At 39.6% G+C, this 27,849-nt stretch overlaps 1 protein-coding gene across 1 annotated transcript in view; it reads left to right on the top strand.

Moving 5' to 3' along the window:
• LOC144798870 (fibrillin-2-like) overlaps window positions 1-27,849 on the top strand; it is a 270,888-nt gene that overhangs the window by 156,922 nt on the left and 86,117 nt on the right. Inside the window, exons 11-21 of the mRNA XM_078669959.1 lie at window positions 1,872-2,099; window positions 4,513-4,656; window positions 6,346-6,465; window positions 11,284-11,409; window positions 12,736-12,858; window positions 15,042-15,317; window positions 17,860-17,913; window positions 23,613-23,738; window positions 24,856-24,981; window positions 27,034-27,153; window positions 27,409-27,546. Coding sequence (XP_078526085.1) covers window positions 1,872-2,099; window positions 4,513-4,656; window positions 6,346-6,465; window positions 11,284-11,409; window positions 12,736-12,858; window positions 15,042-15,317; window positions 17,860-17,913; window positions 23,613-23,738; window positions 24,856-24,981; window positions 27,034-27,153; window positions 27,409-27,546 — 1,581 coding nt within the window. The remainder of the gene's footprint in view (window positions 1-1,871; window positions 2,100-4,512; window positions 4,657-6,345; window positions 6,466-11,283; window positions 11,410-12,735; window positions 12,859-15,041; window positions 15,318-17,859; window positions 17,914-23,612; window positions 23,739-24,855; window positions 24,982-27,033; window positions 27,154-27,408; window positions 27,547-27,849) is intronic.

Raw genomic sequence — 27,849 nt, 5'->3', positions numbered from 1 at the left:
CCCCTGTAATTTAGGGACTGTTCAGCAGATTGTTTGGGGGCACAGAAGTGGGTGGTAAATCAGAGCAAATATATGCCAAAGAAAACAGCTCAGCAGCAAAGTTCAATAAACAAGGTGTTACAGGAGTAGTTAACAGGAGAAATGAAGGTTTAGTGCTTTGGGTAACACAAGTGGTTAACTAAAATACCTGCATAAAATGTTTCAGCTTTATAGGGTGCTCTTGAGTGAAAGACTCAAGTAAACCACAGAATCAATTAGACTACAGATGGTTGTATGAAAACTACACTATGGCTGGAGTAAAGCACATTGAGCTGATACTTTGTGCTTCTGTATAAGCTAGTGTCAGATTTGGGTACCCAACTCAAAAAATTGAACAACATGCAGAAAAAGCATAAACATGCAATCAGTGGTTGTGCTTGTTAGTGCCAGATGTTTGCACAAATGGATAAATTGGGCGCAAAAATAGTGTGAGCAATTGTGATTCTTAGTGAAGTATTTCTGTGCCTGAAATTATGGCATTGTTCTAACTGAGAACCTAGATTTATATCTTAGCACCTTCTTCCAGGATAACATTAAAGCACCTTTATCCAGTTTCTGATTAGGAATATATTTTATGTGATCCACAATATAATGATATTATGTTAGGTACATTTATAAAGCGCAGCATTTACCCGAAGGTGTCTTGGCGATAATTGAAAGCAACGTAACAGAGACGTGCTGAGAGATTACAAGTTAAAAAGCCAGGTCTTGAGGAGCCTTCTAAAAAGCCAGGATAGAGGGTGCAGATCTAACGTAGAAAGGAAGAGCATTCCAGAGAGTAGACGCTCCTACTTGGCACCTACTAGCCCCCATCTAGCTTTCTTGAACCTAGGTGGGGAGACAGAGACAGAGTATGAACCAGGGATCTGAGATTCCTCTGAGGAATAAACCATGAGATTGAGGATCTAAAAAATTCTGGATCAATGCCATGAAGGGCCTTTTAAGTGAGACAGAGTGTTTTAAATTTGATGCGGTTTCCGATCGTCAACCAGTGTAATTATTTTATGGCAGTAGTGGCGGACGGGTGTATCTTGGCACATTTAGCAGGACTCTGGCAGCTGAATTCTTCAGCACTTGTAATTTGTTTACAAGTTGTTTCTGCAAATTGGAGTATAGACCATTACAATAATCAATTCTAGATAGAATGAGTGATGAGATGACAGTTTTCCTTGCGCTAACTGGAATAAAGGGCAGAATATTTCTGATAATAGCTCCATTCACCCGAAACCCATAATGTAGATATTGTACAGTGCTTCCAAGCATGTTTTGTGTGCCCTTTTCGAATCATGATCACAATATCTTAACACCGTAAGCCATGAACATTTTTGATCTTCACATGCACAATCCTCAAATATATCTCAAATGAAAGCAGGCAATTTCACGGGTGCCATTATTAGGAATTGCTCTCTGAAACTGAAACAGCAGTAGGAGATTGAGGCTATGCCCTTCTGTACCATAGGAATGTAGACAGTGTTGTAAATGTTTGTAGCGACAATTTATTAGAAACAAAGCAGTGAAAAAAACAGTAGCCCAAGAAATGTTGCTTGTTGTTTTATTTGTAATAAGCTTACTCACAAAAAATGTGGTACATTTTGCCAAAAACAACAAAATGGACCGGCACTATGTTGGGAGACTCATGCCTAGGGCAAAATAGGTGTAAATAAATTCTGGAAAATGCTGAGAGCTGGGAAAAAAACTTGAGTCAATAGAAAATTCAGAGCAGGAGGAAAATTCTGTGATTTTGGCAGGAAGTATGCATGACTTTGGGTATGAAGTTGGTTGTCAATGATGAAGGTATGTGATGGTGATGAAGTGCATCTTTTTATTTCTAGATGAGTACCGCAGGCTTTGCATTGAGGGGCTCCCTCTAGGACCTGGTTTGCCTGGGACCTACCCAGGCTTTGGCCCAGGGGGTGTTGGACCCGGTGGCTTTGGACCTGGAGGTACTGGACCCAATGGTTTTGGACCTGGAATCTTCGGGCCTGGAGGATTCGGACCCAATGGGAATGGACAAGGGATTTCTGGACTCCCCGGAATGGGACCTGGAAGCTCCAGCATTGGTATGATTTGAGTTTGGAATGCTACGTACACAGTATGGTCTGGTGCATGAATATGGATATTTAGAAAGATAGTCACACCCATTAACTCTGTCCTAGAGACAGCTTTAGCTAAACATCCATCCTCATGGTTTTAAAACAAATTGTTTTAAAAAATACATACCTATCATACATAGAGGGCTTTCGGTAAGCCCTCTTCATCAATAGTGAAATCAAGTGTAATTCATATTTTGTTCATTTTAGCCAAAGTTGCACCTTGGGACGACAGGTGTGGGAAGTGTGTCGCACCAACTTTTTGAATATTTGAGTACTTGTGTTTTTGGTTGTGCTTGACCTTGGTCGGTCGTCTGTCCGTTTGTTTCTAATTCATATTTTGCTTCTGCCCATTACAGCATGGGATAATGGGCCAACCCCAGTCTTCTATTGGCTGCCTTGGATTGTCACCCCAAAAGAGTTATTATGTCCGCTATGTTTCATTGGCAATATTTTTTACTTTTTAAATTTAAAATCTTGTTAATTGTATTGCACAGGCTTGCAAAAAACAATACATAAAGGAAAAAAGATGACTTATTTCACCAAGTCAAACATACTGGCTTTTGTCAATGCCTATTCTAATGACAGTCTTACAAAGAAAGACACAATTCTGTTGCCCATATGGATCAAGTTCGATACAAAGTGCCTTGGAAAATAAGTTGCTAGAGTCAACGAGACACTTTTCCCTTATGTACCTCCACGTAAAAGTGCCTTTTAGTGACATCGATTCTCTGTTATGAGGATAGTATAAGTGCTTTAGAAATATATATTTTAATTACTAGGACTGATATTACGTTCTTCAGACAAAAGCAGATGATGAGTTTGATTTTAATCCACAATCAGTAAGGTTGTGCCTCTTTGTCACAGTAGTACAGGTACATTCTGTCGACATGCAGTAAAATTCATATGAACCTGTGACAATCTGCTGAGTTCTCAGCTCAAAAAATTCACTCAGCAGCCCACAAAGTTGTCATATTTTTCTTCAAAAACATGGATAGTTTGATGGAATGGATTTTGCGAAATGTGCTGGACCCTCATGCCGAACATATTTTGCAATACTACCACTTGATGACTTTCTTATTATATTGATTAATGTGCTACAATTAGATCTATATTTAACTATTCATATTACAAAAAATTCAAATAGAAGTTGTCTCTATAGATTTGTATTTAAGGGTCACACTCTTCCGTCTAGCAATCTCTCCTCCAAATAATTTTTTTAAACTTTGTTTACTGAGTTTTAACAAAGATATACAACAAAACAAGCAGTGCATGGTCGAACGCATACATATACAAGAATACCATAGTCACTTATTAAGGCACTTCATTCGGACATATCATACATGGCAGAACAGAAATAGCCGAGAAGTGGCCAAGAAGGGCACAGTATCGCAACGGCTCCAAGTCATCAAGCCAGGTATATAGTACATGATGCGTCAATATCCCACTTGGCTGTCTCATCAGGTATACATAAGCATAGCATGTCCAAACTTCATACCGAATCCTCCGATCTATCCTCCAAGCAGATGCTTCCTCGTCTCGGGAATTATTAAGAAAGAGCCCCCACATCTTGATCGCATCTACTCCAAATTCTTGCATCAAGCAAAAAATCAATGCATTCTGAGAAGGCTGAAAAACATGTTTGAACTGCCCTCTTTATGTTTTGTAGCTTCTAGTTTCCTGATGATTTCTGGGATCTGCTTTGATTTAACGTAAAAAGCTACTGAGATGGCACCGAATGTTTCAGTGTCTCTGCTAGACCTCCGGACTGATGGGAATGCCGAAACAATTAAATTTTTGCCACAATGGCTGACAAAATTGACTCTGGGGCTTATATATGTTCTACAGTAATCACTTTTACCACATAATGGAAGTGGGCTTGTGTTTTCCCACTAAATTATGACAGATTTCAGCGACATTTCACATGCCCATAAATGAACTGGTCCGTGCAACACCACTGCACAACCAGAAAAAGGTTCAATGCAAGAGGGGTGTTCTCCCCTCAACTGTTGCATAATCAGTTGGTAGATCCCATCACGGGAAGGTGCACTAATGTGCAAGTAGTGGAACACAAGGAGCATTTGTACACCTTTGACGACTGCGCCACATGTATTGGGTGCATTGACAGAGATAGCTCTTAGATTACTCAGATAATCCAAAATTGCTTACTAATACTAACATTATTTACAAAAATGGCCTTCTCAGTTTTCAAAGCACACAAAAGCCTCCATGTAAAGGCGTCTTCAACTTTGAAGCCTCTTGATGGAGCCCCTTGAGGTCTGAATTGTTTTAATAATAAAGTGATGGTTTTATTAAAACTAGGAACAGAAACCCTTTTTTTTAAGCAAAAAAGTGATTTATTTTCATTGTTCCCTAACTACAGGTACTGCTACACTCAATCAAACTGGGGATATCTGCAAGTTGTTCACTAATCTTTGTCAGAACGGGCGCTGCATCCCTACTCCCTCCAGCTACAGATGCGAGTGCAACATGGGATACAAACAGGATAACCGCTTGGAATGCATTGGTAAGTGTGAAACCTTCCCCGAATAGGCACCAGGCACATGTATGGAATGTATGATTTTGTTCTAAAACATCTTAAGGAAGGGGAAATTTATAGAGGAAAATGTGTTTCTGTTGCATCTCTTTTGCTTCACCTGTATGCACAATTATTTGCCTTGCTATTCTCCATAATTGTAGAATAAAAGGCAGAAGTTCTGTATATGAATAATTCAGTGCATTTGTTTTTCCCACCACATTTGTTCACCAAATTGCTTATCGTCAATTTGAACAAAAACGTACCTAATGTTCAAGCCTTATCCAATGACTTTTACATTGGGTTATTCGGAAAAAATATTTGTGAGTTAAGATACATGCATGCTTTTTCTGTTTGGAAATAGATTCTTATTCAAGTTGATTAAAAAAATGCACAATACTCTCCCACACAAAAAAGGAGTAGACAATTAATCAAGATATCAAAATCCGTAAACTTTTAATCCCTTACTGTCAATATCTGATGAATGTGGTAACAAAATAAACCAAATTGTATATATTGTTAAGTTTCAAACTGCTGTTCGGAATGTATACGGAGGGAGGCGTATCACTGATGTTCTGCATACCCATACACGGATTGCTCAATATCTGTGGTTCCAAGTTCTGACATAATTAACAACTAACAAGAGATTATGAACGCTGCCAAATCAGGACTCATATATAATAATAACTGTGAATGTCCAGATCACTGATCAGAGTAAAAGTAGATTATGATTCACTTCTATTTGTATTCTTATTTACAGAGGATTATTCTTAAACCTCCCTTTCCCCTCTCCTCTTGTATGTGTTTGTGATGTCCATGGTTCAAATTACCATGGTTCAAGAAGGTTTTCTTACATGTGATTATTGGGCCTCAACCCCATTTTGGACTCACACTTTATTAAAACTACTGCTGCAACTTTCTTTAATAAAAGCTCCAAGATGCATGCTTTTGAGTAGACTAGTGAATTACTCCTAATTAAAATGTTTCTTAAGAAATATTTCCAAAGTAACCAAATAATCATTTTAAGAAGGGTGAATATGAAAGAAAAAGGGCAAGTACATTTTCTATGAAGCCTTTTTTGTTGTCTTAAATATTGGGTATCTTCACAATAACATGACTGAGCTTGTACTCTGAACTGTAGAATGCAGCCATCCCCTATACACAGGGCCACTGGAATTATGTGATTGTGCAGCGGCAGCGTTTTTCACATAATAACTAATTTGCCCTAGTTTCACTTAATCCATCATCTGCTGCATAATCTTCACATTTTAACAAAAATAATTTGTTTCTAGCTCAAACGGTTCAAAGGGTACCAAAAACGCTGCCACTTGTGTTGCTGTGCAGGGGACGCCCTTTACAAAAGTTGACTGGTCACCTTTCTCTTGCTAAATAATATATATATTTAGGTGTTAAACCAATACAAATGAAGTGCAACCTATGCCTAGACAGTGTTAACAAGTGTAATAATGAAGTAATACTATCACAAAATATGGCGCATGACGCCACATAGTTATCTTTTTCTTGCTACATAATTTAGTCAAACCTGCCACATAATTTGGCTGTCCCCTTCCACATAATTCCAGAGGTACCGCATAATTCTTCAGTAATGACAACACTCAATGTTTGATAAAGGTCTTCCAAAGTTTATTTGTTTAAAATGCTAATTTATCTGTACTACAGATGTGGATGAATGCTCCAGCAGCCCCTGTGTGAATGGCGACTGTGTTAACACACAAGGGTCATACCACTGCCGATGCCATGATGGTTATCAGAGCAACCCAACGAGGCAGTCCTGTATTGGTGAGTTTCATTATGATTGTAAAATGTGGCCTAGCCGAATAAAGAGTGCTTTTGCAAATATTTCTAAAACAATAAGGAAAAAATGCAGGGCACATAATATTGTGGTCTATAAAGGCCTACAATTGTACTTTGTTTAGATAATTAGGCATGTGTTGGATTAGGTAAATACCATATTGCTAAACTCTAAATGCATATTGAGGATTCAAGGTGGATATCATAGTATAACCAACACTGTCAAGTGTGCCTGGTAACAAATCCAACCAGCAATGGGAAAAACAATTATTTTGGATAGTGAATACATTTTACCAAGTTTCGATTATACGCATAGCATGTTAAATGCAGCAATGAAAGGTTTATTGGATGAGTTTTAGGCGTTACCATGAAAGATAGATTAGTGATAGGAGTCCCAACTCGTTGGCCTAGGCCTGACTGACCCAGCGAGGTGTAGGGTGAATTGAGTAAGGGGTAGGTTGGCTTTGCAGAGATTGTATACAGTTAAATGTACGTGGCACCAAACTGCCTCTACATGAGGCTTAGAACTTCTGTGTGGCAATAGAATGGGAAGTGGACTGAATAGGGCACAGACAAGAAGGGATAGGTGGACAACATCAGCAGTAGTCAATGCCATAAACAACACACAGAATTATACGTCTGTACCATATAACACTGGGAATCACAAAATGTCACTCAACACTGCTTTATTCACAAACTTCACAAACTTCAGAAGAAAGGCAAGAAAGGCAAACTACATACACTAATGCCCAATGAGCTGGGGCGTTCTCAGGAGTGCACTTCTATCCGAAAGTCTAACCCTAGCAGTATGCACTGGGAGTCTGGGTTAAAGATGACTGTGCCCAAGGCGTCAGAGCAAAGGATGTATTGCTTCAGGCCCCAGCATTTGGAATAACCAGAACCAGCTCAATTGTTGCTGATGATGGCAAAGTCTTGGTTACCTGAAATGAAGATTGGCTGATTCTGCAGCTTCTCATTTGAAGAAGATGGCTGAAGTTGGAGATCTCTTGATGGAAATCTCACAATAAAAGCAATGCAGCACAACAGCCTAATAGGTGGCAGCCCTAAAGGGCATTTAGACAGGACAAAAATATTGTGAAGGTAAGTTTCTATAGGTAAGGAAAGTATTACTATATGTAACTACACATATATGTACCTTGACAATATGTATATATATGTTCAAGGTACTAGATGTGGAATTTACACCTTCCATGCTCATGACGAGCTGAGCTCATCATGAGGCACGGTTGCACTGTGCTCATGACAAGCTGAGCTCGTCATGACCGCCGTGGCACTCACACGCGGGGACAATTCCCCTGCTGTGCTGAACGTTCCACGAAAACGGGTGTGGTCATGAGCTGAGCTCGTCATGAGCACCGCGGCGCCGTGCGTGGCCACCCTCCCCCTGCACCGTGGGGGAATTACCCCCGTGGCGAAGGGGTTAAGAATAGTAAATCTATACTTAACTATTTGCACTTTCTTTCTCGGAATTTTGGTCCTCGAAATATTTGACACAATATTATGTCCACATACTATTTATGTTTCCAATATTCTGTCAGTGACCCGCGCTAAAGAAAATCTCTCTAGGGAAAATGCTCCAGTTCCTTAGTCTCTTGGTCTGGGCAATGCTCCAAGCGTGGTTGGCAACAGAATGCTCTCTTGTAAGCAGAAGGAAAACTGAAATGTTTTCGCAGTGTCTGATGATCTGCTTTTCCTACAGACAGGGTTATCAGGCCTTATGTGCAGCTAGCATATTTTGGAAATACCAATGGACTGTGGGATTCACAGCTGCAGACAGTGGAGTGCAGTCATGTGAATAAATGTGGTCATGTGGCAGTGCAGTCCTCCCCAGTCACCTTTCCTGTTCTGCCGCAGAAAGGAGAGCTTCTAGGTTTACAGCGCACCCTCAGCTAAAGATCTTCCCCTCTCTCGCAATCTAAATGAATAGGGAGAGGAGCCTGGCTTCAGCGCACTATAGACCTTCCCTTCCACATGGTGACTGCCAACAGTAACAGCCGGCTCCAGAGAAGGCAGACGTCCTTGTCTAATAAGGTCGGTGTCCCTCTCACAGATCTTTCTCAACTGGGATGTAACATTCAGTATGTTATTTCTATTTTATTTGCAGTTGTTTATATAGTGCAAACTTGACCCAAAGGTAATGGAGTGCTCTACATGATCACTGCTTACATGACACACGGTCACATTCATTTTTTAGTAGGCAAGGGGAGATTACGTGATTTGCCCAGAATCGCAGGATGTTGAGCCGACGCCAAGACTCAAACCTGGTTCCTCAGCTTCAAAAGTTGGCAGCTCTGGCCGTTAGGCCACCTGCTCTTTCTTGTGATGTCAGAGGGCACTGGACATGGTGGGCTACAGTGGAAGTGAGTGTCCTCCCTAACAAGGACAAACACATACACCATGTTGGGCAGTGGTGCAAAATCCCATTGTATCACATTTTAAGCACTGTTCCTCATGCCCACAATAAGTTCACAGCAGTTGTAATAATAGTACAAGACTCCTATTTCCTTTAGCATCTTTGATTTCCCATTCTGCATGACCTCAGAGTGGGAGCACAATATGGCAATGCTGTACCATGTACACAACACTATTAAGGCCTGCTCTGGACTACCAAACTATATGGAATATAGTCAGATAGAATAATGCTACTGCTTTTTGACGCTAATATCTGAAATATTGTTTCTCAATTTGGATGCCACATCTAGCATTTTGTGTTGAGTTTTTAAGGGCTTATTTGAGGTATTCTGTCCACTTCTGAGGGCCACATGTGTGTTTTTGTGTCTTGGAGGCCGGGTCTGGATTGTTGTTTCCCAATTCAGAGACCACATCTATAATATTGTGTTCATTTCTGAAACTGTTTTCTGTGAATTGTGTCCTGTACATAAAGCTGTTTCTGGATTGATAAATGAAGGGGCGGTGAATAAATAGTTTGCAAACGGTCAACTATCTGTACACAAATATAAGTATTTGTGTACAGGTTTGATAGTGCATTAATAAATGAATAGAAGGTGGAGTTTGGTGGTTTATTGAGTGGCTGGTATATGGATGGTGAATGGATGAGGAAAGGATGTTTATGAAATGGGAGTTTATGGTAAAGGAATGGATAGTGAGTGCTGAAGTGTGAATTGGGAACTGATTGATAGTGAATCGACAGTGAATGAATGGAAAGCGAATGGTGAATTGGAGGGACATTGATGGTGAGTAGAAGATGTGTGAATAATAACTTGCATTTGTACAGTGTTACAAGCTGAACTTCTTACATTTTGAGGCACAGTAAATAATAACAGTTATTACTACCTAATGGTACTTAGTTTACCGACCTATGGAATGATGAAAGGATGAGTGTACCTTGATGGGATTAGGACCCATGCCCGCCGGCGCACTGCATTGTTCACCAACGAACATTCATATCTCTGTTATTTATATTGCATCCGAGTGGGGAATGGCTGTTGATTGAAAGTGATCGTGAATAGATGATGATTGATCAATAGACGGAAGGTGGATGCTGAGTGGTGAGCGAATAGTGAATAGTTGTTGAATGACTGGTGGACAAATAATGAATGGTGAATGGGTAATGGCTGGCAGATGGTGAAGGGAAATTGGTGGTGGATGGTAAATTAATGCTGACTGGATAGTGAATGGTATATGAATGTCAACTGGATATAGAATGAACATTTCAACTGCACCTTCTTTACTTAATTCACATCTGGAAGCCCTCACAGTCAGCCACAGAATTATAATATTAATGACACCTGCATCAATAAATTTTACTCTCCCAATTCACAATTGAATCGCCTGACTCCCGATTCTCAAGGACACTGTGACCAGCCCAGACGTCAAAGTCAAACAGGAATATTCTATAAGAGACTATAAGAGCACCTGTCAGCCTCCGCAGCCACACCCAAGAGTGGATCCCCAGGAAGACAGATGACGTCACCCACACTCAGGTCACAATGAGGAGCTTTTCCTCCTAATAGAGGCATAAAAGCCCTATCCACCTCAATCTTTAATAAACAAAGGTGAGCAGATCCATGCTATAAAGAGGTGAAGCATAGTAGGCGTCTTAAATTCCCACCATTGACCCCACTTTAAAAAACCTGCACCCAAATGTGGGATGCAGGTATATATCACTCTCCAGCTTCTCCAATCTCCAGACATAAAGGCAGCTCTTTACAAAGTTTATCAAAGAGACAAACCAAGGTGTACCTTATATACCATAAAACACCATGCAATAAAATTACCCAACATTGCATAAGTTACCATAGCAGAACCTTGTAACCTGCAGTGATTTTCAGATTGCATAATACATGCCTGCTGGTTGATACATCAGGCTTTGGTTACATGACTGTAGACATCAATTTTACAGCACAAACAAAGGATTTTAGGATGAATTATGGGCCCAAATATCAAGATCAGTAGTATTAACCCACACATATATCAACTTAACTCAACACATATATCAATTTACCTCAAGACATATATTAACTCCACAATATCAATTGCCAAAATATCATCAAGGTAAGTTATACAGAGAAATATAGGTTTAATGGTCTTAACTTGGCATTTGCTTAACTTGACAATACTCTGATGGATGTTGCTTCACGTGAACTAGTGATGGTGAATTTTGTTTTCATCTTAAGCTAGTATGAGTTGCAAGTTACTGTGCTGTTTTCATTAGTGCAAGATAAATAAGCAGTGTATTTTAAACTGGTCCTGCAGTGGGTCAGAGGAATTTATCTCAGGGTGAAATACTTAACATTTCAGCAAAATAACATACTGTCTTTTCAGATATCGATGAGTGTATCATGAATGGAGTGATGTGCAGGAATGGTCGATGCGTTAACACAGATGGCAGCTTCCAGTGTATTTGCAATGCTGGTTTTGAGACTACGCCTGATGGCAAGAATTGTGTTGGTAAGTGTTTAGTACTGCTAACTTCTACTCCAAGGGAATGTGTTATTCTACCATCTTGAGTTTTTAACTGTGAGTAACCTCAAACAACTTCATACACAAACGTTAAATTCCACTATTGGAATTGTATAATAAGCTGCTCCCACGACTAACACATCTTTTTGGAGATATGTGATCAGCATAGAAAACATGCACCCAACCTCACAAGATTGTACATATAAGACCCAAGCAAAAGCGTTACAAGCTTCTTAGTTGAAGTCAGTGAGAACAATTAAAGTTTTTCCTGTAAAACTATAATTCCCAAAGAAACAAATTAAATGGATTTTGTCAGTGTCAGAAACTGCTCACGTGGTGTTTGTTTTCACTAGCTAAAATACAAAAATTACTTTTTACCTTAAACTGCTTTTTAACTTTTTAATTAACAACTAAAATTATTTACCAAAACAAATGTTTTTACTTTCTCTTTAATAAAAAGATATGTATTTCCCTATACAGGCCCACATTAGGAAATAAGTATTTTAACATAGGCCTGTGGTTACCCCCATTTTTTCATGGTTAGGAAGGTTTTGGTAAAGAAACATGGATCATCTTTAGCTTGTTTGAAAAGTAGGTGAAGAATAATATCCCACCTACACTCATTTACATATGTATAGCAGTATGTGGTGGTGTGTTTTTTTTTCCTTGCAATTTAATGAAGTGTTTTTTAAAACACCCATTTAATGGTCTTAAACTCATTACATTTGGCTTCATTTTTTCAAAAAGGACATAGTAAAAAAGAAGGGTTCTCATAAAGTATGCTTAAAACCCCACTTTCAGTGAAGACATTTGTTTGTTTGCTAAAAGATCTTTAAAAAAATCTTTGCCACATAAATATTTTTTTCCGGGAAACAATTGTTGCATGTTGGGAGACTGCAAACTTTGCAAACCGTGTGAAGTTCAAATTTACCAACTTCAAGGACAAATGTTTAAAACGGTGTGCATGCCAACTTACATCAGAGATAATCTGACACCCTATAAACTAATGAACCCTACATTTTCAAGCCTGACTTTTTTCGGGGGTCTCTCTTCTTCATTATCTAGGTGAAATGTGATTTGAGCGTATTGCATTTGCTGCTTTGTAGAACAATGCAAAGGAATCTTACTAACAGCTTGCCGTTTCTCTTGATGGTCCCATAAAGAGTTCTATTTGGCCAATTCTGAAATGAAGATTTTTTCACATTTAATACTATACTAAGTGTCGCCCTCGTAGCTGCAACTCACAAAACTGAATGACCCATATTATGGAGTTTTAAAAAGTTCAAATCTTATGATTTATATTCTCTCCTTTAGATCATGATGAATGTGCCACTACCAACATGTGCTTGAACGGGATGTGCATCAATGAGGATGGAAGCTTCAAATGCATCTGCAAACCTGGCTTTGTACTGGCTCCTAATGGGCGCTATTGTGTGGGTGAGTCTAAAATACGTGTTGGAGAAGGACGTTTCACTGATATTTCATATGTGGTGAATTTTCTGGGGTAGATTCACGAAGGCAAGAGGAATCCCAACGTAAGAATACAAACAAAACTGTCTGAAGTTAGTTAAGGAGGCTTAATTTACAAAGGGTTTTGATTTAGCTGAAGAAGGTGTTATGTTTGACTTTCTTAGCTTAAGACAGTCTTAAGACTGTTGAACCTGATTTACAATGGCTTTTCCATGACATAAGCAGATTTAAGATTGTCAATCGATTGTCAGTCGATAATTAAGATAGTTGTAAGCTTTTCTTAAGCCATGGTAAAGCCCTTCACAAAATGAGCCCTTGTACTTGGCTTAAAACAATCTTAAGACTGATAATGTCTTGATTTCTCCTTTATGCATTTGTGTACAGGTGTTAACTGGGCATGTGGGAGCCTGGTAGAAGAGGTTTCTAAGGCAGTTCAAGTTTTGATCTTCATTGCAGCATGAGGATTTCAGAAATCATTACAGCATTGCTCTTTTTGGTGATTGCTGTACAGTGTCTGTAAGAGACTGGACCATTCACTATTTGTGAGACTGATGAAAACGCTGAGCATTTGACCCAAATTGTAATACATTTTACAAATACTCAATATTTCAATCTCATCTGATTATAATATTTTTCTCTGTCAGAAAGGCCTGCTTGTCATGTACCTTTGGCAAGAGATTGTGGAGCACACAAATCTTTTTAAACTCTCAATTTTTGCATCCAGATGTGACAAGATAAGCAAACTGCATACCCTCAAAACCCAGGGTTTAAAAAGATTGTTCATGAGAAAATTAATGGCATTGAGCAGGTGATGTGGAGAATTAACTTCATCCTCCATTTTCTAAAGTGAACGACAACATGTCAATAAATATTATTATATTTACCTTGGAGCCGTCAAACTCTTCTGACATATTTTCTATTAAAATCACTCATTCAGAATTTCAGAAATATTTCCTAGAGGCTGTAATGGCTTTTCGGATGGTACTTATGCAACCAGAGACCCCCACTGAATATGAATATTTAGGTAACACATCAGTTAGTGGATCCAAAGTTGTCGTTAGAATATTTATATTTACATCTAGGATTCCAAACTTGCCAGTCAGCAAAACGCCAAGATTGCTACTGTGTTTTAAAAACATTGCTGTCATCCTGACCCTTGTCAATCGACTGATGGATCAATTGTAGGGCTAATAAAGCAAGGCAATATCGGTTTTCGAGTGGATGTTGATACACAACAAACAAAACATTGTTATAAGCCAAGATTCCGAGTTTTGCTAGCCCCTAATGTATTATCAACAAAACCCAAATATTAGTGTCTCTTATCATATAAATCTGATATTAATTTCCTGCCCCCTCCATTCCTTTAAAAGTTCGAGGTATATAAAAATATGAGTAATTTGAAACTCAATTGGCTCATTGATAACAAAGCAAAATTGAATAGTCATTCAGTCTTGCAAATTGGCAATTACAGCCATGTGCATACGACTATAACAATGTTAGCATGGTAAGTATAGTTAAATCAAAGAGAGAAAAAACAGACACACTGATTGTAAACACTCTTGTAAACACTCATTTGAATCTTGATTGGAATGTTCTCCAAGAATGTGAAAATAATTTGAATGAAAATGACTGATTGACTCAAAGGAGGAAATTCGAGGCACCGGGTATGGCAGAAGTTGAAAACATATTCTGTATGAAATAGTAATGCCAAACTCTCAACTACACTGATTAATCATAGTCGTTTTATAGCATTTATGTATCATTAAAACCAATTTTATTTTGGCAAAGTGCTGCGAAAAAGAAACTATTGCATCAGAAATGTGTTGAAAGAAGCCATTCGTCAAATGCCATTACTAAAATGTGGTAATATGTAGTGCGTTTTATGAGCCAGACATTAAAAATTAGAATTTTTTTGTGAGTCAGTTTCTCTAAAATAATACTATATGACAAAAAATGGTATGTAATAGCAACAAATAAATACAAAGAAGTCATCACCTTTGAAAACAATAATTTGAGTTTTTAAAACATGCACATTTTTAAAATATATATTTAAATATTTGAACAGTTTTGATCTTTAAAAAAGAAAATGTTTTGACAATTAAGCTCACTACCGCAAGAGCACTAACAATAACATCTCCCTCTGTTGATAGATGTTGATGAATGTCAAACACCCGGCATCTGCATGAATGGGCGCTGCATAAACTCTGAGGGTTCCTTCCGTTGTGAGTGTCTTGGAGGACTGACAATCGGCATTGATGGTCGAGTCTGTGTGGATACGCACATGCGCAGCACCTGCTATGGAGCCATCAAAAAGGGAACCTGCGCTCGCCCATTCCCTGGTGCCGTCACCAAGTCTGAGTGCTGCTGTGCAAACCCCGACCATGGCTTTGGAGAGCCCTGCCAGCCATGCCCTGCCAAAAACGCAGGTGAGTTCCCTGTTTGCCGTGTCATACAATCTTGTAAATCACCCTGAAATATTTGCCTATCTCATTGGCCTTTCGTGATGCACCTACGTTTTCCTCTATGAACATTTCATCAATGTTTTCTGTTTTTTTGTATTTCTGTCTATGTTTTTTTACTTCCAGGGTGGGGTATTTGAGATTTGCAACTTTTTTCAACCCCCAAATTGTGCATAGTTCATAGTATTAGTACATATCAATGCATTGATACTACACTAGCAATAATTGGGCACTGGGGATAGAAGGCGTGATGAGATTCACCGTACGACATGTTACAAATTAATCATACGCACCTCAAAGATACACTTTGGTTTTGTCAGGTTTATTGGACATTATGCTTCTTGTGGTTTGTCTTATTGAAGGAAACCAAGGAGTTTACCTTCAATTTAAGAAAGACCATAAAGCCTTACTTTTACTAGAGAACTTCAACTTACTGCCTTGCTCAAAGGCCTAACCTACTCTTGTCTTTCTTTATGCTGTTCTTGGATTACTGCCTTAATGATCCCCTATTCCTATAATGCCTCTATAGACTTTTTCTCTCTTTACTCCCAACTCCCATTTACCTCTACTCCTTCCATGGTGCTCTGAAGTAGCACTAAGATAACAAGTAATCAAGTTTTGAAACTAGTTAAATAAATAATAACACACTAGGAAATGGCTATTGATGAAGATGAAGTATATTCAGGGAGATGAGATAATAGGTTGATTTGAAAAACAGGATACAGAATGTATGCATTGATATGTTGTGTGCTATGGACACTCCTGGCCGCTGTCTAAAGAATGTTTTAACATTAAAAGAAAGTTCAGTTGGTGGTTTTGTAGGGCTTCATCGGAGTAGTAGGATGGGGATAGGAGAGAGCAAGACAATTGCCCTAGTCGTGTTTACTTGGTATTATGTATTCAAGAATAACTTAGCTTGTGATCGTAACTAATGCTTGGGTTTTTAACAAGCAACCCAATATGAAGAAAAAAAGAGTAGCTTATCCCAACCAGAACAAATTTGGCAACTAGGAGAGATGCAAAGATGCATGAGAAATAAGCTATACAATCTGTACTGAATGTGAGGCTGAGTTAGCAAAAAGGTCTTTGCTGACTGGAACATGAGGTAGGAGTGGAATTTGCCAAAGTTGTTTGATGTTTAATGTGGTTGTAATTTATCGCTTTGTTATACCACATCCTTCTAGCTCACACGTGGGAAGAAAGGTACTCTAAAAGCAGGCCTTTCAGGCTGAAATAAACCCTTCAGTATCCAAACCACATATAGCCAAGAAGTTTAGATTGGATTCTGAAAGCTACAGGTGTGTAAATAGAGGGAAAGGAAAGGTAGACATCCAAAAATGTAATATTACATAGAATGTGGTCTGGGCATTATTTACGTTGAATAGGTGGGCCTAGAAACTGCACACGTAAAGTAATACCTAAAGTAAATTAAACATAACTCTTTGTAAGATCGCTTTCAAAGTATCATTCAAGCTGCCACTTTATTTTTAGATCCAGGAAAAAAATTAGATTATTTTACCTATGAAGTGGTCCTAGCAAATGTAGTTCAGTTTGCTATTTCTCTCAGCTTTGAGGATTGTTTAGAGGTTACATAGGAGGATCAGTTCTTCCTCTTTTGCTGCAAAATAGGTTACAAAGGAGACGCTGTGTGTTACACACAACCTTTTTTGCTCTGCGACTGACCTCAGAAGCAGATTTGGAGGAATTCGGAAGTCAGTAAAAACTCCTGTCTAATTAATATTTCTGAGGTAGGAGTCCCTTTGCTACTCCTTTGAAATACATACCTGGGTAGCGATGTGTGCCCTTGAGGGATAGTGGACATCCTTCCCTCCATTCAGTTTCACTGAATAAAGATTTTGTTAAAGTAGCCTGCCTCTTAAAGTGGAAAGAGGATGCTTTTAGGAAGAATGGAGTGCTTCCCTGATGCTACTGAGATATTTTAAGGCATGGACAACTTGGGAAATTTCCCAGAGCCCCAGCTTCCATGGAACCCTGGGGAAAGTCAAATTTCTCTCTCTCCCCATCATACTTCTATTTATTTCTCCATCTCAACCTTTAATGAATAATTCAATATTGTTTGAAATCAATGTGCTTTGTTTATGAGACAATGGTTCATAACAGTCAAGGTTGTTCCAAACGTGGGCCCCCAAAATATGTCTTGCCCAGGTCCTCAAAGTCTTTAAGATGATACTGCAACACCAGCAGCCACCATTTCACAAACTGGTAAGTGTGTCTTTCGGACACCAACTTTGTGAATTCCTTACCACACCTTTACAAGAGTCAGTAACAGAGCAGTGGCTGCAATGACAATTGCACCCATCAACATTTGTTGTTAATCTGACTGGACCGATGTTGGATTGACAAAAGTTCATGAAGTCCCACTGAATATCCTATAGTATTTGTGTAGACCCAGCAGAATTGTCCTCTGTCAGCCACAGTGTAAGCAGTGACTGGAGAATGGTTTGTGTGAAATGTCCTGATTAAGACCATGCTCCATTCTTTTTTGCAGCTGAGTTCCAGGCCCTCTGCAGTAGCGGCATCGGGATCACCGCTGATGGCCGAGGTAAGACTCTGCTAATCATTTGGCTTCATGTACAATAGACGGGTCGGGGTTTTCTACCTCTACGTATTTACTATGTGGGAAGCTATATATTTTGTGGAATAATTTCACCAGTTCTTTGTACAGCATCACTCATCACCAGAGAGGACTAAAAAGATTCAAATGGTCAACTGTTTGGTCAATTTTTGCTTGGGTTTTGTCACCTTATGTGACATCGCAAACTGGATAATCCAACAGCCTAGATTCAGTTGAAAGACAACACACAGAATTATAATTCTCTTGACCAAATTCTTGTTAGATACACTTATGTCTATATTTGTCACAGATTTTCTCATTGAAATCCTGGGGTCATTTGCTGAATTTATAATTTTCTGATACTCACAAGCTGAATTTATTTTAGGATTTCTGTGTTAATTCTGGGGGATTAACACTGCAGGGATAAGGATGCCGGGGTGCAGGGGGTTACAGGCTGCTATGAAAGGGGTAGAAGACCAGAGTGAGGATAGAGCTACTGCTAGGAGACACACACCGCTATTGCTCGGATCCTGACGAGCCATGGATGCCTTTAAAGGGACAGCCTGCTGCAGGGGTTTCCAGGGTGCTGGAAGATGCATAGACTAATGCACAGATTGGACCAGTAGGGGCACTGACAGCTATAGGAGGGGAGTGGGGCTGCACAATGGCAGCAGGGTTCAGGATGGAGGACAACATTCCATTTTGGGATGTGCACTAACATCTTGTGGGTGTGGCATATCAGGGGATCTTGGAGAAAAACTAGAGGAGTCTGCTAAAGAGGGCTGGGGCTTGCAGGTACCTCATTGCATCCAAGTGTCTGACTGCCTTTCTCAAAGTTGGGTGGGGTTTGTCTTCTCCAGGAAATGAAGCTGGTGAAGGAGACAAAATAAGTAAACACTTCTTCTGCCTGCTGCACATTTTCCTTTCATTTATACAGTACCAGCAGAGTACCTTTGTAAAAAAATAAAACACAGCCTGGTTAAAAAAAACATGATTTTCCTGTGATAGAGTCTGTTTATAAATTGAACATGGTTTGTCACATTCCAGCTCTATGCCTGCTAATTTCATACCCCAAGTGAGCAGAGCAGAGTAATATCTTAACTCAAGTTTGTTGTGTAAGCATGGATGACAATTTGGCATGTGGTTTGTTGGCATACAAGGGTATTGGGACACATGACATAGGCAGCGCTTCATGCGTAAGTGTATTATGTATATGAATGAGGTATACATCAGCATCTGGATATCACAGAGTGTGGCTTTAAATCTGAATCGTACAGTTCGGATTCAAATACTTTTGCAATTAATTGTTTTAAGTTTCCTTCCCGTGAGACCTCTCTATTACGAGTTGAGCGAACTGCCCTGTTTCCACCAGCGATTGCCAGAGGAGATTATTGGATGATGGCTAGTCAGATATTAAGCCATTGTTCAACAGAAGTTAGACCAACCAATGTATTTGGAGCAGATGTTCCGACATCAGTTTTTTCTTGTTCAGGACTGCCACAAAAAGCCTGGTGGTCCTTGACATGAAAAAATAAAAATGACTGACATTCTCTAGGACAAAACTCCCACGGTGTGAGAAACGTTAGTGTTTGTTTTTGTTTATTAAAAACAAACTCCAGCTTTGGGAGTTCGTTTCTAAAAGCCAACATTTTTGTTGACCTTTCACATGATTCATGATGGCCGCTCAGTGCGTTCATATAAGCTTCGAAATACGGCTAAACATGTCCTTGCATTTGAGGTAACACGTCATAGGAATGGAAGAGAGACTTTTAGCTGGATGCCTTTTCAAGATCTCTCTGAAATATACATGATAATGACAAGCCAGTCTGGGTATTTCCAGCTCACTGTGAATGGCCAGGTGTAGTTATTCAATAAAATAAATAAGTGCAAATATTTTATATCATGCATTAAGGAAGTTATGTAGTATTCTCCAGTAAAGAGTATAATCCTTAGTCTTATTACAATGTTAGATAGTCTACTGTAGTGTTCAGAAGAATGCAGCGGGAGCGAACAATGTGAAACGTATTTAGTATGTGTTGCAACTATCAGAGTACGTACACTACATAACTGGAAAGCCCATGCCCACTACAGTGCACGTTTATGCTCTTTCGAAGTAATATCCAAAACCCACATCCAACAATAACAACTGACTATAAAAGAAAGTATATTTATCTTTTCATTTCTGCGGACAGCTTGACGTTACACAGACTTCCAAAAATTAGCACGAGACTCCTGCTTTGTGTATCAAACCAAGGCCGCAGGTTTCCGGCACGCAAATGCAAGCCACATTTTTGGAGGCCTTGCATATAGTTTGGGAAGGTGCCCTTCTTTCCATTGAGTTAAGAGTTGGCAGGCCTCTCCCTCACACACACATTCTTCTGGCTGCACACAGCTGCCTCTGATGAAGGCAATTGAGTGAGATTGAAGAGAGAACTACCCTAGCTTATAAATCAAAAGGGAAGGAAAGAGCGAGCAAAAGTGCCTAGAGAAAGGTGCATGAGATTGGAAAAGTTTAAGATCTTACATCAAAATTGGTCCAAGGGATGCAGAGGTGTACTGCACAACTGCCTCATAGGGTGCTTTCCCAATCTGCAATTGCCAGTATGACTACTGACAGTAATAGACCCTGACAACACAGGTCCATGAGACCACCAGCCTTTTGACCCTACTTTTTCCAGAGAGTTGAAGAATGATGGAGCCCCGCTAGGTATGACACCTTAGGATCAGTAGCAGAGTTTAGGCATTTGAATTAGAACAATGTCAAACTGTGGTGTTTTATACGAATGCCAATTCAAATAAAAAATTTGAATCCAGTTACCACCGTATTTTCAACCTGGCAGCTGCCATCCCCACCTGCCCCTTTCAAAGCTCTGCTAGCACTGAGACTCACTCTATGCACTACCCAGATTCTTGAACATCCACTTGAAGACGCCTTCCATAAATAATAGGGTGACCATGCATTCTCCAGCATTGGATCTTTCATAGATTCACTTGTCTCAATTATTCTCCTTTGTGAGATTGGGAAGGATTCCTAGCCTCACAACGTTGAATGATTCAAGCATACGAATCCATGAAAGATCCCACCTCAGGAGAAGTGAGATCTGGATAAGTAATATTTCTCTTCTGTAGCATTGGATTTTTCACAGTTTCACAAGCTTTCATTAGTTCCTGTTGACAGGTGGAAAGAATTCTCAGCCTGACATAGATAGGTCATCTGTTCTCTTCTTAGTCGAAACTTGGGTTTACGAAACACTGGTTCTGCGGTTTTCTATTTTAACAATATGTGGAAAACGTCAAACATATTTCCTTCTTCCTAGTAATAATAAAGAAAACAGTCTACGCTTGGTAGATAATCGTAAAGCATAAGGGTTAGTCTTACGATTGAAAATGAGTCAGTGACTCCTTTACAGAAGGAGCTTCTGCGTCAATAAATTTGTTTGAAGAGAATGCATGGTCGTGCTCCGGGAGTGCTGCTTCATCATTTAGATCAGCTGTTGGACCTCAGTGAGAATGTAGTGCATTTACATACTTGCACTCTTTAATATGACCTCAAAATTAGTGCTGAAGAGTTGGCCTGCCTGAGACCCAGGGCATTTGGGTACGTGCAGTCTCAAAACACATTCTTTCATGTTTTTTATATCTTGTTCAAAGTAGAAAGTCTTTTTGCATACTTTTCACAGTTTATTCTCATCTAAAGGACTCTGCTTCCCTAAGAGCTACGTCTAACAGGGATGAAACACCTAAAACATAGCTAAGTAACAGCGGTCATGATATAGTAGCAAAATAGATGCACAGAGTTCCCTTGTGGTCACATCGCCTTAGTGAATTAAAAACAAAGTTTGTTGCAGAGTAGGCCGTGGTCTAGAGGATCACTGCCAATTCTCACTAATCTTTAAGAAAACGCAAACTATTTTTAAATACAGTCCCCTTTTGTTGACGGAAAATGGCTCCATCTAATAAAATGTTTACCTTATTTAAAGGCAATCACAGACATGGTGGTCCGCTGACCCTAGTAGGCCCCCCAACCCCCCCTATGAGTGTGACCAATCGTAGCGAGTTGTAAATTGAGACCAGCATGATGAATGTTCCTTAAGCATTCTGTCCTCACCACAATTCCTCGTTTAGAACATAGATCAGTTCGCAAAATCAGATTTAATTCGCCAAATTGTTGGTGCACAATTTGCAACCACTTTTGAGAATAGAGTCTTTCTACATCATTTTTAATCTCTGAATGGTTTGAACAGCTCTTCTGTTAATTTTTCCATTGCCTGAATTTTCTCCACAGTTGAGAACAATATGTCATTTTCTAGAGTATTTTTTATGAGTTAAATATGTGTTCATTCTACAGCCTTTGTTCACTCGTGTGGCCTGATTTACAAACAAACCTGAATGGCTTAGGCTTCCTTCTATCTGTGGAGTAAATTTGTGATTTATTTTGAATTGCTCACAGATGTGACGAAGTACACTTGGGATGCAGACACAGTTGCTTGTTCCCTGGAGTACTCCTGGGTAACTTAATTGAATAGCCATTAATGAAAATGTGAAAGGATTTCCATCTATTTAAATATATATAGTGTTCATTTTCATGTTGCAAAATATTTTGTGTGAATGCAATTGAGCTATATTATTTTGTTTTTCGTAAGGGAAACTATTATATCCCTTTTAGAAGTCAATGTCCTTAAACTCCCTCTCAATTTTGGATAGGCCTCCCCTTCCTCTTTTTGGCAACCTGCAAGGCGATGCCGGGAAACCTTTGGGTAGCTGTGCGACTTATAAAACCTAAATAAATTATTCCCGCTGCGGAAACAGATTCTTACTTTTTCAGAGTGGCAAGTAGGAGATGACCCACAAAGAAGTATTTGTGTGAGTGTTCCCAAACTTGCAATGCCACCTTCCCCACTGCCCCCTCTCCCCTTCAGACTGCTGATTGCCCCACCCACACCAGGGAGAGAATTTACCCTCGTGAAAAAGTATGGTTGAGTATATCTTTGTATGGCTGTAAAACAACCATTGGTGAAAACAGGATTTACACGGGTAACATCCTTTACCACGCGGATTTTACTCCGCAGTACCCTTTCAACGCGTCTTTTACAACGCAAGTCGTAACCACGACTTGCGCTGGAGGGCGCTACAGGACAAGGAATAATTTCATTTACTATCCAACACCTTCCCTACTGTACGTAGGCTGGTGTTGGAATAGTAAATTAAAAAATTCCTAAGTCCGCACTCCTACAACGCAAGTCATGGTAACGACTTGCGTTGTAAAAAACGCGTTGTAACAGTACGCGTGGTAAAACCATGCGCCGTACCGTCGTACATCCGATTTACACTGATACAAAAGTATCATTTGCATATGTAAGTTTAAATGTCACTTGGCTACATTTGAGGAGAGCGAGGGCAGTAGAAAACACTTTTATAAGGAAGGAAATGCCCAAATGTATTTTAAGGTCTTTTCCCACCATTTCCAGTCCTGTTCAGCTATTACCCTTCACCTACATAGATCATATGAATATGAGACCACTCTTGCCAAAAACATGCTTCATTATGGGGTGCAAAATTCTTCCAAGTTATCTTTAAGTAGTGACCAGTGACAGCTACCAAGTGCTTCCATCCTTGGATGCTGCAGGATTGCTGCCACAGCTCCTATGCTTGGTACTAATAGCCGTCTCTACTCTTTTTCCTTGTAGACATCAACGAATGTGCTTTGAATTCAGAGATTTGCCCGAATGGCATCTGTGAGAACCTGCGTGGCAGTTACCGCTGCATCTGCAACTTGGGCTATGAGTCTGACACGACTGGCAAGAACTGTGTCGGTGAGTCATAAACGAAAAAATGTTACAGCATGTGTGCGGCAACCTATTACAAGACAAAGATATGTTCCAAATATGTTAGCAATTGTTTCTGACTCAATCTTGACTAATTGAGATACAGAGCTGAAATTGATTAAATAATAACAAACCACATTCTATAAAAAAAATGCTTTGATGGTTTTACTATACTCATTTTGCCAGAGAAAATTAAAGATAAGTTGTGCAAAAGGCTATTGAGTTTTAGTGTGCAGGATTTGAATTGTTCTTGATTTTGCCCAGGGAGACTGATCTACCCCATAGGCAGCTTTGTTGGCATGAACTTGTAGTCTTTAGAAAATTCCTGGAGCTGGCTAGTAAATCAAATGTGCCAGCTCCATAGCTGTTGTTTTATATGCCCATCCTTATTGGAGGGTGAAATGTAACAATCTTCCTGTGCACGAGAAAGGCAGATATGGCTAGGAAATGGAGCAAGTGTTCTTTCAGTGCGAACAGCTAAGGATGGTTCTTTTTCAAAGTAGGATTGGTCATTATGCTCCATCCACATCACAATGTGATTTTAAGTCCTTGGCCATTGGTAACTCACTTTGGGGTTTCACCATTGCAGTGTAATTTGAAATGAAAGGCATCAGTGACATTAGGTTCCAATTTGTAAATTGGAATGTTGGTTGATCAATTCGAAAGTTACTTCCTGTATTACAGAAGATCCTTAATTGAAATGGTAGGGTTGTGATTCAGATTCCCAAATTTGCTGACATTTGGTTTTCCACTTTCAGCTCCAGAGCATTTGTTCACAGTTAAGATAAGCTAACCTCACCAAGACTGGTTCCGCTTTTTTGCACACATGTAATGACAGGAGAGAACACTATCCTTGAGGTGGACATATTAGGAAACTGTCTTGTATTGCTATTGTCTCAAGTTAAAATAGCTTTTTGTTGCAATGCAGTTTGGACAATCTTGTTCATGAAAAATATTGAAGTAATGATTAATTTCTGAAGCATTGCCATGTTTCTAAAAAATATATTCCCACATTTTTCAACTTATGCATCTGGCTACATCACTCAAGACTGTTTTTCACATTCTTCTGTAACTGTGTCTATAACCATTTATGTCTCACTTCTAGATGTGGATGAGTGTGCAGTGAACCGTTTGCTCTGTGACAATGGCTTGTGTCGCAATACACCTGGAAGTTACACATGCACCTGCCCCAAGGGCTACGTCTTCAGGACAGAAACAGACACCTGTGAAGGTAAGCACCTATGTGTGTCTGCTGCAGATCTCTGGTGCATTCTGGGTTGAGACCTCACTGCTTCCCTTATTTGCTAGAAAGGATCAGACGCGGTCCTAAAATAAGAGTTGTGTACACTTTTTTATCAAGATTCTGTACTGACCTGTACCTCCTATTTGGTGGGCAAGACATTTTGCAAACCTAGCCTCTGACTGACGGGTCGGTAATATATATCTATCGAGCCAGGATCCAGGCTAAATGATCAGGATAACCTCGGGCTTTTTAAATGAATTCTGATTAGATCCATAGTATAAAAGGTATCTCATGTGGTTATACTGGGCATGTGGCATGGACCAGCCCACTTGGATTTACTTTTCTCCACTTTAAGGTTCAGAAGCCAATCGTATTAACCACATTAATGACTGCCAATTTTGACCAATCCTGCAGTGACGTTTACATGACGGACCAGCACTAAATGTCTCATTAAGAAGGTGGTATCAAATCTGTCTCATCAAATGTCATTCATGAACTGAACGAGAAGATTTTTGCCAGTTTGCATTACTTTTTTATTATACTGAATCAAACTCACATAGTAAAAGTTTATTTTGGTTAAATAAAAAATCGAGTGATGCCTCCCATCAGAACTACTAGTTGTTTTCCCTGTAAGTGAATGTAATGCCTCGCATGGTGATGTTGGCCATGAAAGTCCAGTGACATTACCAGCATGTAAACATTGTGGGGCATCGGTGACTGTTACCTGCCCCCTGACAGCTAAATGAGTTGCTGGGCCAGAAGCTCAAGGGTTGTTGTGGAAGCTCTATCATAGAAAAGACCCCATCAACAGCACCAGGGTTTTACCAATATTTCTGGTGGTTCTGAGTAGAGCTGGAGAGAGTTGTATCCCTCCCATACCGGTGGGTTTGCGGACCACCCTCAATAATTAACATGAGCCCGAGTTGTGCATGTAGATGTAGAAAAAGGTTTTTGAGTAATCTTTTTGTTTGGAAGGTAGTTTGATTTTTCCCGTAAAGGCATATTAGTGCCATTAAGAGTTGGCTCATATTTAGTGCAGCGATAACTCAGGGCTGGAATTTCTGATTCAGGCTGGTATCCCTCATCAATTTCTTGCTATTTCATGTTTTCTCCCTGGATTTGGGAAAACCTGCAAGGACCCACTTACACTGGTACTCATTTCAGATGAAAACCACAGACCTTGTCCACCTCCTCTAAGCGGGTGGAAAGTGACTGCAGGACGACAAGGCCCCTGCGGTGTGGTCTCGGCTTCTGAGTGCCTGTGGTGTATCCAGGGGAAACACTGTCTGCTCCTCATCCACCCATGCTATTGCTAGGTTCGGACAGCCTGGGATGTCTGGATGCCACTTGTAGAAGATTAGTGAACGCCAGTGTCCTTGAGACTGGAATTCTTTAGTATGGTAATTGTTGACCTGATAGTTCTGGACCTGGAAACACTATTAACTGTGAGTGGCATAATTCCACTCACAGTGCTCACTCCGGGGAAATTGCGCCAGTCAAAACAATTTAAGCTCAATAGCTTATTCTCTTAGCCTCAATTCTGACTCCAGGTGCAGAAAGCATCAATCTAGAAAACATACACTAATACACTCATTTGAGTGGAAATGGAGGGAAAGAAATCACTATCATAGAAGTGAAATAAATAAATTTGGCAGCAAAAATGGTAAGAAGGAACCAGCAAATGAACAGCAAGCAGAATGCTAAATCAATAAATGAAAAAGAATGATAGAAAAAAAAGAAAAAAGATAACTGCATTTTTCAATATTATCAGGGAATGCGTACTGCTTACTGATAATTATTAATACTGATAAGTGAGCCAGTTACTCATTGGCAGTATTCATTGCTTTGATATGATATTCACCATGGTCTTTTGTTTCTCTATAAGTTTTCACTAGTGTTGTAAGTTTTTTTTATTTTGCAAGACACTTACATTTTCTACTATCTGTGTATTAATATCAAGTTTTACGTCAAGATATTTGGGCGTCTGCTATTTTTGGCTAGCAAGTTCTATAAAAAAAACCATATTATTTCTTTCCACAGATGTGAACGAGTGTGCGTCCAATCCCTGTGTGAACGGGGTCTGCAGAAACAATGCTGGCTCGTTTGTCTGTGAATGCTCCCTCGGAAGCAAAGTTGACTCCACAGGAACCATCTGTGTAGGTAAGATCTCCCAAGGCTGAAAGTTTCGGGTCTTTCAGAACGTGTCCACTTTTAACTTGGTTGTCATATCTATCCACAAGAGAATAATGAGTTAGCAGGGTTGAGGGTAGTACCAATCCAGCCTAGGCCACACGCCTGGATTTTGGAGAATAAAGTGTTCTAGAACATATCAAAATCGTCCCTATTTTGGATCTTTTGCATGTTGAAAAGTGAGAATCTGCTTCCTGATCCAGTATTGTGTTTTTTCCTCTGCAGACAGCATGAAGGGAACGTGCTGGCTGAACAGTCAAGATGGCCGCTGTGAAGTGAACATCAATGGAGCTACCTTGAAGTCCGAATGTTGTGCAACCCTTGGAGCTGCCTGGGGCAGTCCATGTGAACGCTGTGAAATTGGTAATGCAGCTCTTGCATACACTAAATATATCAGTTATGGGGTGCTTGAGCTTACACTAGCTGTGGGTAACTCTAGGGAGTAAGTATACGCCCCAAAGCAAGGTTATGCAGAAAATTGTACAGTTTGGTCCAAATGTCTTCAGATATTGTCAAATTATATAGTCAGCATTTTTCAAACTCAGAGTAAAGGTGTCCTCTTATTACACTACACTCTGTAAATGTCAGCATAATTAAAACAAGTCAAATTGTTTCTTAGCAGGTGGGTTGTTGCACATGTTTTCTAATGGCAGAATCAAGTAACAC

This window comes from Lissotriton helveticus, chromosome 12 (genome assembly GCF_964261635.1).
Source record: "Lissotriton helveticus chromosome 12, aLisHel1.1, whole genome shotgun sequence".
NCBI lineage: Eukaryota > Metazoa > Chordata > Amphibia > Caudata > Salamandridae > Lissotriton > Lissotriton helveticus.
This window is presented reverse-complemented; position numbering and strand designations above follow the sequence as displayed.